Source organism: Clupea harengus, unplaced genomic scaffold (assembly GCF_900700415.2).
Source record: "Clupea harengus unplaced genomic scaffold, Ch_v2.0.2, whole genome shotgun sequence".
NCBI lineage: Eukaryota > Metazoa > Chordata > Actinopteri > Clupeiformes > Clupeidae > Clupea > Clupea harengus.
Window position 1 is genome coordinate 56787 of NW_024879608.1, and position 20124 is coordinate 76910.

The following is a 20124-nucleotide window of genomic DNA, read 5'->3' on the forward strand; positions in this document are numbered from 1 at the left end:
TTCAGGATAGTGGGATTTTACCTTGTGTGGATGATTGTGTGTTTGTGTGTGTGTGTGTGTGTGTGTGTGTGTGTGTGTGTGTGTGTGTGTGTGTGTGTGTGTGTGTGTGTGTGTGTGTGTGTGTGTGTGTTCGAGTGTGTCTGTGAGTGTGTGTGCGTATGTTTGAGTGTGTGTGTTCGAGTGTGTGTGTGTGTGTGTGTGCGTACGTGCGTGTGGGCGTGTGTGTGTGTGTATATGTTTGAGTGTGTGTATGTGTGAGCACTGCCTGCCAGGAAGCTCTCTCAAGCTGGCTAACTGCTAGCGGGGTAAGCCCATGTGGTGATTCCTTAAGTTTTTTGGTTGATGTTATGAATCCCAAATGAATCCAACATAAATGGTTGTCCAATTGCCACTGGTTTGCCTTGACCTACATGTGGCCTGACCAAAGAGGCAGAGTGGCAGGCACCTGTGCACCTCAAGTGCCTCCAAACAAACTGTGAGCCATGATGTCAGGGCAGATGTGCTTGGATCAATTAACCACAGGTAATGACATCACTCAAGCCCCGCCTGTCAGTAAGGGTTCTTGCTACCATGTGACCTAACCTGTACTTACAATTGCCATAATGATTTTGAGCAGTTTTCTGAAGAATGAAAATGTCTTCATCATGCCCAAATGTTTTGAGTGATAAATACAAAAACTTTCTTCACACCGTAACTGCATAGAATAAGCATCTTTCTGTAAACTTAGAGATTCTAGAAGAAAATTCAACAATATCTAAATTGAATTAAAATTTCTACCTAGGAGGAATATATTCAACATATATCTATGCCCTCAAACATTCTGTGCACTAACAATCCGTCAACACTTACCTTGAGGAAATGGATGTGATCCTCTGTGTGTGAAAGCTGCTCCAGCTCAGCATCTCTCCTCTTCAGCTCAGCAATCTCCTGCTCCAGTTGCTTCAGGAGTCCTTCAGCCCGACTCACCTTAGCCTTCTCCTGAGCTCTGATCAGTTTTGTCACCTCAATGCGCCTTCCCACAATGGAGTGGATCATCTCAGTAAAGATCCTCTCACTGTCCGCCACTGCTGTCTGTGCAGAGCTCTGTTAGGAGACACACAAAGAGGAGGGTGGCAGGAGACCCACAGAGGTAAGTGAAGGAGCAAACTCACTTGTGGTGTGACTGGCTCTTCTTGATCAAATGACCAAGGGCAAATCCTGCCAAACCATGTCTTTCTTTAATGGTCTGTATCATATAGAAATGGCAACATAGCGGTGATAACACAATAACAAGCGATTGCTAAGCCAGCTGTTGTCTTATGTGGTCAGTTCTCACTTTGAGAGTCTCCACAGCCTTCCTCAGCTCCTGCAGCTCCTTCTCTCTCCCTGGATTCTCTGCTGGAATCTCCTCTGGGTCTGCCCCAACTGCCTCTGTTTAAAAACATAAATAAAAAAAAACAGCCTCTTTTCATGATCGGTGGATTGTTTACAACAATAATGATCAAATATCTTAAATGACAACTGAACATTTATAAGCAACAAACTTTTAGTATATTTGAGTTTTTTCAGAGATCTAATTACACTTTCAAGCTGTCGCAGAACGTGTAGAACCTGTTTTTACTCAACACTGGATTTGCACCTGATAAACATTTCCTGATTCTTCCTTTCTCTAATGGGCAAAGTGATAGCGGAAACAGCTAGACTTAACGACTGGTGAGATAGTATTCTTGTAGTTATAGTATAACATTCACAGTTAGTACGTATAAGAGCCCTCATAGAAATGTTGGACACACATGTAGCTCCAGTACTGACCTGTTTCTCTGTCCGTTCTGCTGCAGCTGAGACTGTGTCATGGCCTTTATGTTCGTCCATTGTGCACAGATAGCAGATACAAATCTGATCGGTTCGACAAAATATTTCAAAGACCTTCTTATGGTGAGAGCAGATCCTCTCCTGTAGCTGGCCTGTGGCGTCAATCACTGAGTGTTTTCTTCCGGGGTTGACATCATTGTGAACTCCAAAGTGAGTTTCACAGTAAGACAACAGACAATCCAGACAGGACTTCACAGCTTTGAGTTTTCTCCCAGTGCAGACGTCACACTCCACATCTCCAGGTCCAGCAATAGAGGGAGTAATAGAAGAAGCTTGGATTCTGTTCTTCGTAAATGCCTCCACCATTTCAACAACCAGAGTATTTTTGTAGAGTGTAGGTCTGGTAGTGAAGGTGTTTTTGCATAGGGGGCAGCTGTAGACTCCTCTCTGATCCTCATGATTCCAGTAGCCCTCGATGCAGCTCATGCAGAAATTATGTCCGCAGGGAATAGTCACTGGATCCTTTAGCAGATCTAGACAGACTGGACACATGAAGGAGTCCTCTTCTTTCTTTCTTTTCTTTGAAATAGCCTCTGCCATTTTGTTTGCTTTCTCTCACAACCACAAGCACACTGAGAGAAAGTTTCGTTTTCACCAGAATACAGTGTGCTGAGGAGTGGCTTCCTAGAAGTCATTGTGCGTCGGTCTTCAGATGGAGGCGGGGAAATATGATTGTGCGTGTGTTTTTGTGCGTATGTTTGCGTCGTCTGTGTTACACCCCTGAAAGCAGAGATAAATAATAACAAGCTGTTTCCTCAGTGAGAACATTTACTTGAATGAATCATCAAACACAGAGTTTACAAACAAGCAACAGGTTGGCTGCAGTATAATACTGTAACGACCTGTATGTGTTAATGTTCATGTTCATTGTGTTGTATGTGTGCTCAGTGCCTGTGTCCTTGCTATGCACTGCGTGGGGCTGGTAGAGTAGCCGGGGGGGCGGGGACACCTGGTTAGGAGAACTTATAACTTGTTGTTGGGCATCTTTGTGCTCGCGGTTCTGTGAGAAGCAGCCACTGTACCTAACGTGTTCAGCCGTTGTTATAACGACCAATAAAGTCATTGAAGTACTCAAACTCGTAGTGACTGAGATAGCTACAATACAAACACACGCTAGCATACTCAGTAAAACGTTACACCCACTTACTTAAAAGTTTCATACACATTCTCCTGAAACTCGTATGAGAAAATATCAACAATATGCCTGAAAAACGTGGAGAAATAATCATGAGAGTGATAGGGTGATGTTTCCTCAGTGAGAACATTTACTCGCATGAGGAAAATAATGCCATCTCCGCTGTATCCATGGACTATGGGTGGACACAAAAACAATCGCTCTCAGGCTGGCAGATCTAGACTACTGTACAGATCCCTGATAATACCATTATACCTCAGCTCTGAATAATAACAAATGGAGTAAACAATGAGTGAATTAAAGATGTTTTGCATTTTAACTCCTTTTAACACAATACAAGTTATTATTGGTTTTAAACAGATCTCATGAACTGTTTCTCATGACCGTATGATTCTGTTAATTTATTCAAAGATGCTCTGTGATCCACATGTACGCTCCTATTCTGGAGCTGACCACTAGGGGGGAGTTCAGTCTCCTCGTTACTGTGTCTGAAAGAGTAATCAGATTTGGAGCAGTCCAGGCTCCAGGACTGATCGTTGCATCCAAAGCCACATTCAATGCCGTGTCCTTGGTTGCTTGTCGTTCACTGAATTACTGAATTACAAAACCACTACACGGATCTGTGGTCATTTCATTTTTGATGACCCCTGTCACACTTATTATTTCTCTTTGTGTCCCTTCTTCCTGTGCCAAGGGCTTTTGGAGTCAGACTGACAAAAATGAAGTTATTAATTATGGTAATGAGCTTAATCAAATTAGCTACATTCATTGGGATGTGTTTGTGGTAGATGCAGTCTGAAATTATACTATATTTGTGTGTTTTTGCTTCCACAAAGGATGACAATCAGCCAAACGGGAGAGATATGATGACACAGTATGGATAAACATCCTTTTATTTCTGCAACGGCAGGCAGAGCAATAGCGTAATTAGTATTTTCATCATTCCTTTTTCTTGGTCTATATACCAATGGAGTAAAATAAGATATACAGTGCCCTCCGCAATTATTGGCAGCCCTAGTGAATATGAGCAAAACAGGCTATAAAAAAATGTCTTTGCTGTTTATCCTCTTGGTCTTTCACTCAAAATATTCACAAAAATCTTACCTTTTCATTGAAGTAAAACTATTGAAATAAAAAAAAAACTGTTGACATTAAATAAATATTTTTTCCCAAAATATGTGTGCCACAATTATTGGCACCCCTAGAAAAATCTTATAATTAAAATTAGTGCTGTCAGTTTAACGCGTTATTAACGGCGTTAACGCAAACCCATTTTAACGCCGTTAATTATTTTATCGCGAGATTAACGCGAGATATTTAATATATATATATATATATATATATTTTTTTTGATTTACGTTCTTTTTGGCCTCGCAAACTGTGTAGTAGGCTAACGTTACGGTTTGAGAGTGAATGGTGAGCGCCATACGGCGAAATGGATGATAAAAAGCTTCTGAATGGAAAGTTTACTTTTAAAAGTTGTGTTGTGCAAAGAAGCAAGTTTCACTGTTGTCTGAAAATGTCAACAGGCAGCTGGCTGAAAGCAAAGAAGTAGTTAGGCTTACCTTTTATTGGTAACCTAACTGTTTACGGTTCATTGTTTCTGAAATAAGAGGCCTGACTGCTATGTTCCCAGCAAACTTGAAAAAAAAAATACAATATTAAGCCATGGTTTAACTGCACTATAGGCTGAGTCCTTGTTTACCTGAAATTTTATTTTGTACCGCCCTATTTGGCAATGTTGGTTTTCAATAAAATAAACATTTGCATAAAGCAAGCCAATTCACTTTTCCATGTTGATAAGGGCATTAAAATAAAAATAAAATGATGGAAAAAATAAATAAATGAAGGGACATTTAGAATAGATAAAAATGTGCGATTAATCGCGATTCATTTTGAGTTAACTATGACATAAATGCGATTAATCGCGATTAAATATTTTAATCGTTTTGACAGCACTAATTAAATCTAACTGAAGTATATTTCCAGTCATGTTTTACATTTGAGAGGAAGGACAAAGAGAGGGAGGAGAGAGGGAGAGAGAGAACAAGTGAAAAGGAGTCTGATGGAGAGTGTATAGCTGGTATACCTGGAAATACTACAAGTAATAGAAATATTGCCCATCTCTGCTCTGGTTGAGATCAATTCAAAACACTCCTGTAAGAACCTGTTACTGCAATGAGTGATGGCGCTTATGGTTTCCCCCCAGAACAACCTCTTCACATGATGAACACAATATAAACAACATATGTATACATATGGACACAACATATGTATACAATTTTTAGAAGTCTTCATGTGCTGTAGGTAAAATACAGTACAATAGTCGAATACAGTACAATAATTTCCATGTATTTACCAATATAAAGCAAAGAAAAAAAAACATTTAGTACTTTATGGTCTTTGTGGATCCATTGTTCCAAAACAAGTGAAGTGACCCATGGCCCATTAATCTACCTATACTTAGGTTCGGATTGGTGTGTGACCACTTTTGGACTCTTAGGGCCTCATTTACTAACATTGCGACCGCATCGCAATCTGCGACTTTTGCCAACCCGCATATAGCGCACAATATTTTGCATTGTATTTATCAAAGAAGAACCTCCTCTAGATGTGTCGACCCCTTACCAGCGTAATCAGCGCCTAACCCCGCCCATTAGTGTTATTTAGCGCGCAGCTAAAATAGGGAAGAAAGAGCCTGCGTGTTCCTTCCACCATGGATGATGAGTTCAAATTAGAATTAGAGCTTTGGTTCACGAGGTTACAGCAAACTAACCTGGGTAAATATAGAATCTCATAAATATTTCTCCATTTAGCCCTTCTGTCCACACTAAAAGTTGCGATCACTTTGAATTCAATACTGTCTTTTATTGGTGAGCTGATTTTGGGAAATAAACTTTTCAGCGTTACTATGGTTACCACTCAGGGTGCCTGTGCAGCTCCATATTAACGAGTTTATGTTCACGAGTTCATATTCACACATATTAACATGAGTTAATCACACACAGGCAACGGCAAACTGTTAAGATGGTTCCCTAAGCTAGAGATAGCTAGGATAACACTGAAAAACCATGCTTTTCAAAAACGCTGCCCTAGGCGGATACATTTGAAAACTGGACTTGTAGCGTGGACAGGGGAAACTGAAGTTTTCAGACGTTCGGTTGCCATGACACTGGGGGTAGCTTGCGCTCGAGAGGCTATAACGTCAAATAAACATCGAAGGTGAAATGAACATGCTGCTCTGTCTCTACAATTTACTTAGTTTAGTTAGTGTACTTCGAATTCAAGTGCTTTTCCCGAATAGATACGCGTTATTCCTACGCAGAAGGCAAGCACTGTACTCGTGTGCTTGATCTATGGGTGAAAATACGGTCTAAACCATACAATGTGCGGCGATTCTGGGTAAGACGTGGCCGAACAGCTAGCTGGTGGGACAATTTTGTATATGCCTATATTAAATGATATATCAAATATAAAAAATAACCATTTATGATGTTCGTCTTTTTCAAATTTCTCACAGGCACATCGTTTTCATTTAGCAGCTGATATGTCATGCTAAAACACCTCTTGTTTCGTTACTAATACATAATTAGGCGCACTTTACGCATCTCCTCCCATCTCTTTGCGACTAACACCCACTTTCCCTTATGCCCTCCCAGCAGTGATAATCTGCGCTTTTACTCAGGTGCGCCTCCTTTGGAAATCCAGTTTATGTCTTTACCCGCAGAATTACACCTGAAATGGGCGCAATCCTGTTAGTAGCCTAAATGAGGCCCTTAGTGTTTCCACCTGGGGAATTGTGTGTTAGTTGGGTTTGAGCTGTGATGACTTAACTTAATGAAATTAAATACCAGTGCTTACTGAATTAGCACCATGGTGCAGCCACTGATATATGAAGGGATTTGTCTGTAGAGTTTTGCACAACAAAATCTGAATCATATGTGAAAACATGGGGATAGTGTTTTGTAGTTTTTGGAAATGAGTCTGTCTTTTGGTAGATGGCGTCATGGTTTGGGATGTTTAGTTAACAGGCCCAGTTATAGTGTGTAAGCTATCAAGACAAAATGTAATCAAGGTAATCTAATACAAAAAAGGGGTAATTTACCAAATTGCTTCTTTCTGATTCATTTTGCATTTTATTCATCATCCTAACTTAGGGTTGTAAATAAATTCAAAGTTCGGCCTCAGATGTCATCTAAAGACCATTTTTTTCATCCCAGACCACCAGTGCGGTACATACTGGTGATCTAATGTCTGACCTAAACCCAGGGTAGAGAGGCTGGGTGAATGTAGTCTGGATTCAGCATCTGTACATCTCATTCACAGCAGCTTCACAGATGATCCAGCATGAAAAAAAAAAAACCCAAACGCAAACCCAAACCCAAACCCAAGGTAGAGTTTGTGAGTGAATGTGGTCTGGACTCTGTGCAGGAGGGTCATTGTGTCAGAGATGCTGTAGAAGGCCAGAGTTCCTGCCCTGTCATCCACATACACTCCTATTCTGGAGCTGGCCACTAGAGGAAGTGCAGTATGTTTATTATTGTGCCAGAAAGAGGAGCTGCTGCTGGAGAGGCTCAGACTCCAGGACTGATCATTATATCCAAACCTACACTCATTACCCCCTCCTCTCCTGCTGATGCTTTTATATGAGACTGATATATAAACCTCCCGCCTCCCACTCCACTCAACCTCCCAGTAGCAGCGTCCAGACACACCCTCTCTACACAGCACCTGCCAACACCCATCAAATCTCTCTGGATGATCAGGATATGACTGGAGCTCATCTCTCCTTTCCACCCTCCTGTTTCCCTCAGACAGATGGAGGTTTCTGTTTGCTGTGTTTGGATCCAGTGTGATGTGACAGGAGTCTGATGGAGGAGAAGACAGGACAAACGTAGATATTTATATGTGTTAGGTGTGTGTGTGTGTGTGTGTGTTAAGTGTGTATGTGTGTGGTTGTGTTTTTTTTATATGAATCTTTGCGTTTGGGGAATGAGATTTATTTCTGTGATTTCTTCTGTGAGGGACTTTCACATATAAGTGAGATTTGTCTGTGTGTGTAGATCTGTACATGTTTGTGCAGGTGTACATGTGTGAATGTCTGTATTCATAAGTTCAAAAGTGAGCATGTTTATGTCTGAGTGTGTGTGTGTGTGTGTGTGTGTGTGTGTGTGTGTGTGTGTGTGTGTCTGAGTGTGAGAGAGAGAGAAAGACAGTGTGTGTGTGTTTGTCTGAAGGGAGTCCTTTGTATGAATGATTGATGTTGAGTGTGTGTAAGTATTTGGGTTTGTTTCATTTGATTTCTTTGTGTGAGATGAGTCCTTCGTATATAGGAGTGTGAAAGTGTGAAAGTGTCTTTGTATGTGAAAGTCCATAGGTGTGATTAGTTGTATGGGTGTGTGTGAGAGACAGAGAGTGGGAGAGAGGGGGAGAGGAAGGGAAATACAAAATAATACAAACGTCTTTTTCTTCCTCTTGTAGTCTAGACTATCTTTGCTGTGGGATGCTGCTGTAGTCTCTCCACCTGATCTACTTGTAGAAGCCCTCAGCCTACACCTACTCACCCCAACCACGCTTTCATGCATTTGTGTTGTCGTGTGAGATTCTTTACATGTTTGCATGGATGTTTGTCTACATTTGTGTGTGTGTTTGTGTGTGTGTATGCGTGTGTATGTGTCTGTGTTTGTGTGACTCATTGATATGATAGCTTTACAGATCCCACATACATAGGACAAGTGCATATTTTATATCAGCTGGAAATCAATGGCAGTTCAGTGTTCTAGTTTTCTGCAGTTCATGTTCCAAATGTGCCTAAGAGATGCACGCAGAAGACTGTGTCTGGCCTGGTCTTTGGCCAAGACCTAAAACGCCTAAAAACCTAAAAAAGTTTAAATGAAGTGTGTGTGTGTGTGTGTGTGTGTGTGTGTGTGTGTGTGTGTGTGTGTGTGTGTGTTGATGCGGAGAACTGAGTTTAAATTAAGTGTGGGTGATTGATATGACAGGGGTGTGGCACATTTGTTACATCTCCTACCGTTTAGAACGCTATTTTAGGAAAATGGAAAAAGACACTGGAAAATACACTCTTACCTATGAACTATAACAGCCATAAAGAAATGTTGAACTGCTTAAACATGATTTGGAATAAAGTAAACTGTATAAAATGTGTTTGTGTCAAACTCACAGTGTAGGAAATCCTCTCTGGTTGTAGGTTCAGGAGGGAAAACAGCCTGGACTTTAGTCACTATTGAGAGAGAAAGAAAGAAAACACTGACTGGTGTAAATGTCAACATTGCATCAACCTTCTGTTTTTATGATGGCAGTAAATTTGTGGTTTCTTGTTGAGGGACATTATGAGTCCCCAGCTTCTTTAATCTTAAAGACCCTCTTAAGACAAGTTAACATGGAGACACCTGTAGAGTATCTCAGCTTCACTGACATACAAAGGATATGTTACAAATATGTGATATTGAAAAAATACAGGTTCCTGAAGTTCACCATCACATTTAGCTTATTAGTACAATCCAGAGGGAAAATATAGTAAGTCATTACATGTAAACATATGTGAGTAATGTGATTAACCTGATGCAGATATCTTCATGACTTCCTCCTTGCAGAAATTCTCCAGCTGTGTCTTTAGTGAGGAGACAGATTTCTTCACAGCCTCAAAAGATAGGGCTTGGTTCACAGAGATGCAGGATAAGTCTTTAGACTCAGGTGTCTCACTGACCGACTGTAAAGTCTAAATAAAGAAGCACAGAGATAGAGAGAAAGAGTGAGGGGAAGAAGAGATGACAGAGATAGAGAGGTAGAGTTAGAGGTAGAGTAAAAACGTCAACTATCACAGTGCACACGAGACTCTTAAGTAAGATATTATCCTCTGATGTTTGAGATGTGAACTAAATGTAATATTATGAATATCTGGTTGCAGCCTGTGTGTGTGTGTGTGTGTGTGTGTGTGTGTGTGCGTGCGTGCGTGCGTGCGTGCGTGCGTGCGTGTGTGTGTAGGTTTTTTATATATAGTGGCACGGTGGCTCAGGTGCTTGCACTGCCGCCTCACAGCAAGAAGGTCATGGGTTCGGACCTTCAGTGCTCAGGTGGGCTATCTCCCGGGCCTTTCTGTGTGGAGTTTGCATGTTCACAAGGAGTTTCCTCTACTAAGAACCCAAACAGAAAAAACATGCAAAAAGAACAGAACTCTCCTGTCCGTCCCTGACCAAGACGGATGGTTCACTTGGTCCCCGGGCGCTTACAAGCTGCCCACTGCTCCTGGGAGGTCCTGGAGGAAGGACGGTCCAGGATGGGAAAAAGGCAGAGAATAAATTCACCTCGACCTCAGGCGTGTGTGTGTGTGTGTCCTGTGTCGCCCCCATATATGCACGTGTGTGTTGCAGTGTGTCGTGTGTGCCATTAAAACCTGACAATTATTATTAATGTGTTTAATAATAAGCTGGCTAACTGCTAGTGGGGTAAGCCCATGTGCCGACTCCTTAAGTTCAAGTTTTTTGGTTGATGTTATGAATCCCAAATGTCCAAATGCGACTGGTTTGCCTTGACCTACATGTGACCTGACCAAAGAGGCAGAGTGGCAGGCACCTGTGCACCTCAAGTGTCTCCAAACAAACTGTAAGCCATGATGTCAGGGCAGATGTGCTTTTATCAATTAACCACAGGTAGTGACATCACTCAAGCCCCACCTGTCAGTCAGTGTTCTTCCTACCATGTGACCTATCCTGTCCTAACAATTGCCATAATGATTTTGAGCAGTTTTCTGAAGAATGAAAATGTCTTCATCATGCTCAAATGTTTTCAGTGATAAATACAAAAACTTTCTTCACAGACATTGAAACTTAATGGGGTAAGGTATCTGTTCAAAGTACTGTGGACTGTGTTATAATATGAAGAATGAGGATCTATCTGGAAATGTAGAGATCCTTGAAGGAAATTCAACAATATCTGAATTGAATTAAAATTTCCACCTAGGAATATATTCAACATAAATCGGTGCCAAACATTCTGTGCACTAACAATCCATCATCAACAATTACCTTGAGGAAATGGATGTGATCCTCTGTGAGTGAAAGCTGCTCCAGCTCAGCATCTCTTCTCTTCAGCTCAGCAATCTCCTGCTGCAGTCGCTTCAGGAGTCCTTCAGTCCGACTCACCTCAGCCTTCTCCTGAGCTCTGATCAGCTCTTTCACCTTAGAGCGCCTTCTCTCAATGGAGCGGATCATCTCAGTAAAGATCCTCTCACTGTCCTCCACTGCTGTCTGTGCAGAGCTCTGTTAGGAGACACACAAAGAGGAGGGTGGCAGGAGACCCACAGAGGTAAGTGAAGAAGCAAACTCACTCGTGGTGTGACTGGCATTTCTTGATCAAATGACCAAGGGCAAATCCTGCCAAACCATGTTGGTCCTGTGATGGTCTGTATCATGTAGAGATGGCAGCATAACGGTGATAACCAAATAACAAGTGATTGCTGAGCCAGCTGTTGTCCTATGTGGTCAGTTCTCACCTTGAGAGTCTTCACAGCCTTCCTCAGCTCCTGCAGCTCCTTCTCTCTCTCCTGGATTCTCTGCTGGATTTTCCTCTGGGTCTGCCCCACCTGCCTCTGTTTAAAAAACAAAAACAAAAACAAACAAAATAATGATCAAATATCACACATGACAACTGAACATTCATAAGCAAAAACCTTTAAGTACATTTCAGTTTTTTCAAGAGATTTAATGACACATTGAAGCAGTCGTTATCATCTTCAAGTGAAAATCAGGATAAAGCCATTAGCTAAGTTCAAGAGGAGCACTGGTAAAACTTGTCAAGCTGGTTCAGAACCTGTAGAACCTGTTTTTACTCAACACTGGATATTGCACCTGATAATCATTTCCTGATTCTTCCTTTCTCTAACGGGCAAAGTATTTGCGGAAACAACCAGACTTGTGAGATAGTATTGTTGTAGTTATAGTATTACATTGACAGTTAGCATGTATGTATAAGAGCCCTCATAGAAATGTTTGACACATGTATGTCCAGAACTGACCTGTTTGTCTGTCCATTCTGCTGCAATAGTGACTGTGTCATGGCCTTTATGTTCGTCCATCGTGCACAGATAACAGATACAACTCTGATCGGTTCGACAAAATATTTCAACAACCTTCTTATGATGAGAGCAGATCCTCTCCTGTAGATTTCCTGTGGCATCAATCACTGAGTGTTTTCTTCCTGGGTTCAGGTCATTGTGAGCTTTGAAGTGAGTTTCGCAGTAAGACAAAAGACATTCCAGACAGGACTTCACAGCTTTGAGTTTTCTCCCAGTGCAGACGTCACACTCCACATCTCCAAGTCCAGCATTTGAGGGAGTTATAGGAGAAGCTTGGATTCTGGTCTTCGTAAATGTCTCCACCATGTCAACAACCAGAGGATTTTTGTAGAGTGGAGGTCTGGGAGTGAAGGTGCGTTTGCACATAGGGCAGCTGTAGACTCCTCTCTGATCCTCTTGATTCCAGCAGCCCTCAATGCACCTCTTGCAGAAATTATGTCCGCAGGGAATAGTCACTGGATCCTTCAGCAGATATAGACAGACTAGACACTTGAAGGAGTCCTCTTCTTTCTTTCTTCTTTTCTTTGAAATAGCCTCTGCCATTTTGTTTGCTTTCCTATCACAACCACAAGCACACTGAGAGTGATACTTAAGTTTCGTTTTCACCAGAACATGATGTGCTGAGGAGTGGCTTCCTAGAAGTCATTTAGCTTCGGTCTTCCAAGTTCAGATGGAGGCGGGGAAATATGCGTGCGTGTGTTTGTGTGCGTATGTTTGCGTGTGTGTGTATTACACCCCTGAAAAACAGGGAGAAATAATAACAAGCTGATGTTCCCTCAGAGAGAACATTTACTTGAATGAATCATCAAACACAGAGTTTACAAACAAGCAACAGATTGGCTGCAGTATAATACTGTAACGACCTGTATGTATTAATGTGTTAATGTTCATTGTGTTGTACAGTATGTGTGCCTGCCTGTGTCCTTGCTCTCTTTCAGCCGCGGCAGGCAGCTCATGTGCGGGGGGCTGGTAGAGTAGCCGAGGGGCGGGGACGGCTGGTTAAGAGAACTTGTTGTAACTTGTTGTTGAGCCTCTTTGCTCGCGGTTCTGTGAGAAGCAGCCACTGTGCCGAACGTGTTCAGCTGGTGTTATAACGGCCAATACAGTAATTGAAGTACTCAAACTCGTAGTGACTGCCATATATATAATACATACCTTATTAACGTTACAACCATATTTAAGCTACAACCATATGCAGGGTTTCCCTGAGACATAATTCTCATTTTCTCTACCGCTGCCGGTAAAGAGCATGCAGCCATAACTGAATAGACTGTCGCAAAACCCATAAAGTTACTGAAGGAACAAAATACAGACAGCCTTGTAAAATATGTCTACATCTCACAAAACCTATAAGGGTTACTAAAGAAACAATACACAAATTACTGTATAAAATACACTGACATATGTGCATATGATATGAATTTGCAGTGGTTGAACTCAGCTAACAAGTTCATTCACACACACGCTAGCAGTAAAACTACTCAGTAAAACTTTGCGCCCACTTACTTAAATGTTTCATACACATTCTCCTGAAACTCGTATGAGAAAATAATAACAACCACTTAACAGTGTAGAATATCAAGAATATGCCTGGAAAACGTGGAGAAATAACCATGACAGTGATAGGGTGATGTTTCCTCAAAACATTTACTTGCATGAGGAAAATACTGCCATCTCCGCTGGATCCGTGGGTGGACACAAAAACAATTGGATCTCAGGCCGGCAGATCTAGACTACTGTAGATCAGATCACTGATAATACCATTATACCTCAGCTCTGAATTATAACGAATGGAGTAAACAATGAGTGAATTAAAGACGTTTTGCATTTGAACTCCTTTTAACACAATATAAGTTTTTATTGGTTTTAAACATATCCTATGAACTGTTTCTCATGACAATATGATCCTGTTCATTTTATCACAGAATTTTACACACAGACTGAAAAGTCTACAGGTAGAAGGCAGAAGAGGGAAAACATAGATTAGTGTAGTGTAGTCAGTGATTCATTCCTTTGGGAGAGTGCAGTATGAATGGGAGTGCACAGCATCAAGTGATGAGCGACAGGGACCCCTAGTGGCAATATCTAAGAAATGTGCTTTTATCATATAGCCCAACAGAGAAGGCAAAAATGGTGGTGTATTTAGCAAGTAATGGTGGTATATTGGTTTCCCTGTATATTTATTTTATGGTGTTCATGTGTATTAACAGCATTGCTTCTCCTCAGCTCTTCTCTCTATGGAGTGCAGGAGGGCACTGAAGATCCTCTGACAGTCCTCCACAGCTGCCTGGGCACAGCGCTAGTAGGAGACACAGAGGATGTCAGAGGAAGTCTGTCTGTGGACTTCACAGGGGTCCCAGACAGTTGCTCAGCCTTAAAGGTGCAGTATGTGATTCTTTTTTGTCAAATTCAGCCAAATTCACCTCAGGGTCCTCTAGCTGTTTGTTAAGTTTGTGTAGGTGCACAGTCCTGGCACGGTAACCAAATGGAGTGTCTCAGACCGACCCATTGATCATTTCAGCCGATCAACACGATACTTCAGGAGCACAGAAGGGAGGGGTGAAATTTGATTGGTTGTTGAGCACAAAGATCAACAACCTTCTGTCAGAATAGCGGCCTTCATTTTAAGAGGGTTAATGTCAGCTGATAGGACTCCTCTCTGGGTGAATGGAGCACAGAGGCCCAAAACAAAAGAGGAGTCGACCCAAACAGCATCCCATACAGTTGGTCTGACTAGGAAATATTTTCCTACAGGGTCTCTCACTGAATGACTGGAGGAGAGCCCTGACATTGCTCCTCCATAACGGTGATAACACAATAACAAGCGATTGCTGAGCCAGCTGTTGTCTTATGTGGTCAGTTCTCACCTCGAGAGTCTCCACAACCTTCCTCAGCTCATGCAGCTCCTTCTCTCTCTCCTGGATATTCTGCTGGAATTTTGTATGGGATTTACGGAACTCCCTCTGTGGGTAAAGACACAGTTCCACTTAGCCAATCTGACTACCTCTAATTAATGCTCCTGCATTTCAACAGACAGCGCATCTCTCTATCTCTTTTCAGAGTTAACAATCAACACCTACATTACAAAAACACTGATCTGATGAAAGTATTTGTCTTGCTAGAGTTCTCTATAAGTAGTGGGAAACGGTACCCTAAAGAAAAGGCGTGACACCATCTATTTGACCATGTCTGTTTACTTGAGAGTTTGGTTGGGATCTGGTTGAGTGATTTGGGAGTCTCTTAAAAATCCCAATATCGTACCACTATAACTGGTATAATAACACAATTAGGCATGATTTATGTGTAATCAGCGTTATTCATCTCCTCTGAATCTAAAAGAACGGGCTGCGATAAACACAATGGAATATGAAAGCTAAAAAGAAAAATGAAAAAATTTTGTGCTTTTCTGAATTGCGTAGTACCACAGGAGACCACTAGGTGAAGAGAAATTGTGTTTTCAGTGGCCATTGGTTTATCAGGACTCCATGTATATCACAGCTTTGCCCTGTTGTTTGAGCATTCTCTTTAGCGCTCACCTGTTTTATAGTTGTCTTTGCAGTCGCCATGACTACCTGCAGGCTCATGTGTTTGTCTGTTGGGCACAGATAGCAGAGACACCGCTGCTGGGTGTGACAGATGTTGTCTCTCAGCTGCTCGACTGCACCCAACACCTCATGTTTACATTAAGAAGAAGTTATAAATTAAAATAAAATGGCAAGTGCAAGTTGTATGCTGTTGACCATATTAAGTGTGAGGGGATGTAGGACAGTTCAGCATCCTGATGGCATGAGGGTGGAAACTGTCTCTGAATCTGTTGGTGCGGGTCAGAATGCTTTTGTACCGTCTACCAGATGGCAGGAGGGTAAAAAGACTGTGGCTGGGATGGTTGGGGTGAGAAAGAATCCTCTTGGCCTTTCTCCTGCAGCGCTGGCTGTAAATGTTGGTAAGGTTGCCACCTCTGCTCTGTAGGCAGACTCAATCACCATTCTTGATGCAGCCGATTATGGTGGTGTCATCAGCAAACTTGATGATGGTGTTAGATATATCAGTGGCTACACAGTCATGTGTGTACAATGAGTACAGCAGGAGGCTTAGCACACATCCCTGTGGGGCGCCGGTGTTGAGTATTAGGCTGGGGGAGATGATGTTACCCAGCCGTACCGCCTGTCGCCTCTCAGTGAGGAAGTTTAGGATCCAGTTGCACATGGAGGGCTTGATGTTCAGGTCTAGCAATTTTAGGATGAGCCTGGATGGTACTATGGTGTTGAAGGTGGAGCTGAAGTTAATGAAGAGCATCCATAGGGGTTTTTCTGGTCCAGATGGGAGAGAGCTGTGTTCAAAGCCAAAGCTATGGCATCATCTGTGGACCTGTTTGGCCTATAGGCAAACTGGAGTGGGTCTAATGCAGAAGGCAGGGAGGATGTAATGTGGTCTTTGACTAACCGCTCAAGGCACTTCATCACAACAGATGTGAGAGCAACTGGGCGGTTATAATTGAGACAGCTCACTGATGATTTCTTGGGGACTTGGGTGATGGTGGCCCTCTTGAAACATGTGGGGACGACAGACAGGAACAGGGTGAGGTTAAAGATGTCGGCAAATACCTCTGCCAGTTCAGATGCACAATCCCTGAGAGCGCAACCTGGGATGTTGTCCAGTCCTGGAACTTTATTTGTATTTACTCTCTTAAAGGATTTGCAAACATCAGTCACAGATACTTGAGAAGGGCAGGAATCCTGCTCTAACAGTACCTCTGACCTGGGCGCCCGTGAGGGGCGGGCTCAGGAGAGGGAATTAACGAATCGCAGCCTTTCAGGCGTGAATGAATAAATGCTTCTATTGGAACCGTGACTAACGTCATGTCCCATCTGTTATATGGCAGTCAACTGCGATAGGGAACACAAACAGTAGCCTATGTCCATGACCTCAAAAGAAACTGATTATACCCTTCTTATCACTTCTGGTCTAAACATGCTCTTGTACATATGCAGACTAAATGGCACCTAATATTCTAAGTTACACACACACACAGAAAATCCATGTTCCTGCTTTCATAATTACATGATTCATACAAGGAATATATTAATACAAGGCACTTGATTATTATAGTCTTAAGTCATTAACAGTGTTTGGAAATTATCTCCATCAGAAACCAATGTGAATAACCAGTTGACTGATTAGATTAGTGAGTCATTTGAATTATGAAGGAAAAGGAATACTTGTTGGAGATTCACAATAGGCTTACATCCCAAACTAACCTGAGGATTCAAACTAACCATTGGGGATTCATACTTGGAGGAAACACAATGTGATGATCTATACTAGCCTACGTACCCAACAGAAATCCAGTAGAAAACATTTGATCTCCAAAAACATTGAATAACTTACTATGGAGTGTCGACATGTTAGTTATGACAACCTGCCTTCTGTACCTGCAGAGTAAGTGACACTAAAACTGAAAACGTCTCGGTATAGCCTATGTCTGTGTTTTAAAGGAACATTATGTAGCAGTTATTCCTTTAAATAGCAGCTTCAAAATAATTTAGCATTTGCATGATGGGGCTTTAAACACACACCTGAAATGAGACAATTAGTGGAATTTTCAGGATGAAAAAGCACTTTTGCCTATTTTTTAACCCAAAAAGAATCAATTTGATCTCAAACACAGTAGGAGGATTAATTTGGCAGTAATTGATTGTTATCGAGCATATGACATCTGCCATGACAAGATCATGACATAGTTATGTTATCCTTATAAAGCAGGGTTCAAGTAAAGTGTTACCAAAACACAAACAAGCATTGTCAGATGCATAGATTATGTTTTGCGATATCCTCTATTTTAGCACAGATTAGTGTTGGTTAAAAAAATAAATAATAATTACATACATGCATGATACTATGTAGCCATTATGTGACCCTGCACTGGAAACAGGTTAAAACAGACATTATAGTATGTCAGTGCTAATCTCACCCATGCAATAAGGAGTACTAGTAGAATACTCTTTGATCTCCTACATTAAGACTGTTAAGATCCTGCAGACAGCACTTACTCAGTATCTTTACCCATGATGTTTTATGATGAAGGAGAAAACTGATCAGTTTGCCTGTCCTTTGCATCTAGGACACATTGAATTTGGAGATATTTTTTTTCCACACAACAGTAAGGAATTCAGAATTCTTCAATCAGTAGATTTGGGCAGTGCAGCAAACGTTTATGAGATCTGAACGGCACAAGAGATTTGTGAAGACATTTTTGCCAGGGTTTGAGCAGTTAATGTTGGCCCTGCTCTGCTCACTACCATGACAGAGGAGCGATAACATAACAGAACAAGTCCAACTCTGAAGCTAGATAGCTGGGCACTCTTGTTCTGACTGCACACAATGAAAGGATTTCTACAAGTGAAAGAAACCTTACCTTCACTTGTGAGGTAGGAACTACTCTGGGGCTTTCATAGAGAGAGAAAGAGATAAATTATTATTAATGATTATTAAGCCCATCATTTTGCTTGCTTTGACATTGCATTGCCTGTCAATCCTCAAAATCTACGCAGTCAGTAGCGTGCATAGCCTTACACTGTTTTATTTACTCACTAAAAGTGAAATGCAAATGAGGTAAGACTCAGAGAGGGAATACGTGAAAAGTGATTAGGGAGAACTGCACATACAGTGCCGTCCGTGGTATAACAGCACCACCATCTGGTTGATCTTTAAAAGTGCATCATTACCATGGAAGGAAGAGACTCAGAGAGGAAATATGTACCTGTGTTGTGGCAGAGGCTGGAGTTCCATGTAGCAGTTCTGGCAGATTTTTATAGAGGGGTTATCATTTTTTTTTACCTTTTTTGTAGAAAATAAAAAAGTACAAGAACGTACCATGAAAGTATCTAGTATGGAGTCTACCTAGATATGAAAGGTGTGAATGTCAGACAGGAATGGTCTTGGTGACCATTTGTGTGTTAATGAGCATGGCATGAATGGGATACAATCTTGTGGGGAAGGAATTCACATGAGTTGCAACTACTTAGAAAGTATATGGAAACACAAATATTTTTCAATAGTGTGAACCAAAAAGTTGCTCAAGCTTGGCCTTTTTCCCATGGCTCACAATACCAACCAGATTAAGTTCCCACTGTACACTCATAACTGTTTACTAAAAGATGGTAGGACGATCTTGGTAAACGAGCAATTTACAAATGACTAACTCTCAGAAAAGTGATTAGGGAGAACTAAGTATGCCTGCGCATACAGTGGCATCAGTGGTAATAAAGCACCACCATCTGGTTGATCTTTAAAAGTGCATCATTACCATGGAGGGAAGACTCAGAGAGGAAATATGTACCTGTCTTATGGCAGAGGCTGGAGTTCCATGTGGCAGTTCTGACACATTTTTATAGAGGTAATATATATATATTTTACTTTTTCATTGTAAATTAAAAAAGAAATACAAGAACGTACCTCCATGGAAGACAGGAAGGGTCTTGCTGACCATGTGTGTGTTAATGAACGTGGCATGAATGTGATACATTCGTGTTGGGGAGGAATTCACATGAATCGAAATTACTTAGAAAGTATATGAAAAACACAAATATTCTTCAATAGTGTGGACCAAAAAGTTGCTCAAAATCTTGCTCAACGCTGGCCTTTTACCCATGGCTCACCTCGATGTCAACAATGTCCTCTCCTTGGACATCCTCACCTCGGATGAAAATGAATAACTACATTTACCATAGATGCACGTGATACATAAAGCACAGTTATAAATATTATAAGATCGTTCTAAAGCGATTCAGCTGGCTGACTAGTTTCATTCAGCAGACCCACCTACTGTTACAGAAGGCTCTCTCTCATGTTGTTGAAGGCTGTTTAGTCAGTCATGCATCACCCTATGAGAAGGTTTAGGACTTTAATAACTAAACAGCTGGGCAAGGCAAGTTTATTTATAGAGCACATTTCATACACAGAGGCAATTAAATGTCCTTGTCATGGCACTTCAGGGCCAAGAACTGATTCCGTGTGAGTGACTCAACATGTAAACTAACCACAT

The 20124-nt window shown here is 41.5% G+C and overlaps 1 protein-coding gene and 1 pseudogene across 1 annotated transcript; both read right to left on the reverse strand.

Moving 5' to 3' along the window:
- Positions 1-688: 688 nt before the first annotated feature.
- Positions 689-4078, reverse strand: LOC122129244 (annotated as a pseudogene).
- Positions 4079-7247: 3169 nt separating this feature from the next.
- On the reverse strand, positions 7248-12868 carry LOC105894877 (tripartite motif-containing protein 16-like). The gene is made up of 6 exons (XM_031570953.2): positions 12021-12868; positions 11499-11594; positions 11032-11265; positions 9566-9725; positions 9168-9227; positions 7248-7854 (listed from the first exon to the last, which is right to left on the reverse strand). The coding sequence occupies exons 1-6, from the start codon at positions 12621-12623 to the stop codon at positions 7307-7309; spliced, it is 1701 nt and encodes a 566-aa protein (XP_031426813.1). The 5' UTR covers positions 12624-12868; the 3' UTR covers positions 7248-7306.
- Between the last annotated feature and the right edge of the window lie 7256 nt (positions 12869-20124).

What these genes read in the sequence shown, in the direction of transcription:
- LOC105894877 (XM_031570953.2), bottom strand. Translation starts at nt 12,623, where the DNA reads ATGGCAGAGGCTATTTCAAAGAAAAGAAGAAAGAAAGAAGAGGACTCC. An exon ending in ATCACATCCATTTCCTCAAG is followed by an intron (nt 9,726 to 11,031) that starts GTAATTGTTGAT and finishes TTCTTTATTTAG; the next exon opens with ACTTTACAGTCGGTCAGTGA. An exon ending in CAGAGAGGATTTCCTACACT is followed by an intron (nt 7,855 to 9,167) that starts GTGAGTTTGACA and finishes CTCCTCCATCAG; the next exon opens with ACTCCTGTCACATCACACTG.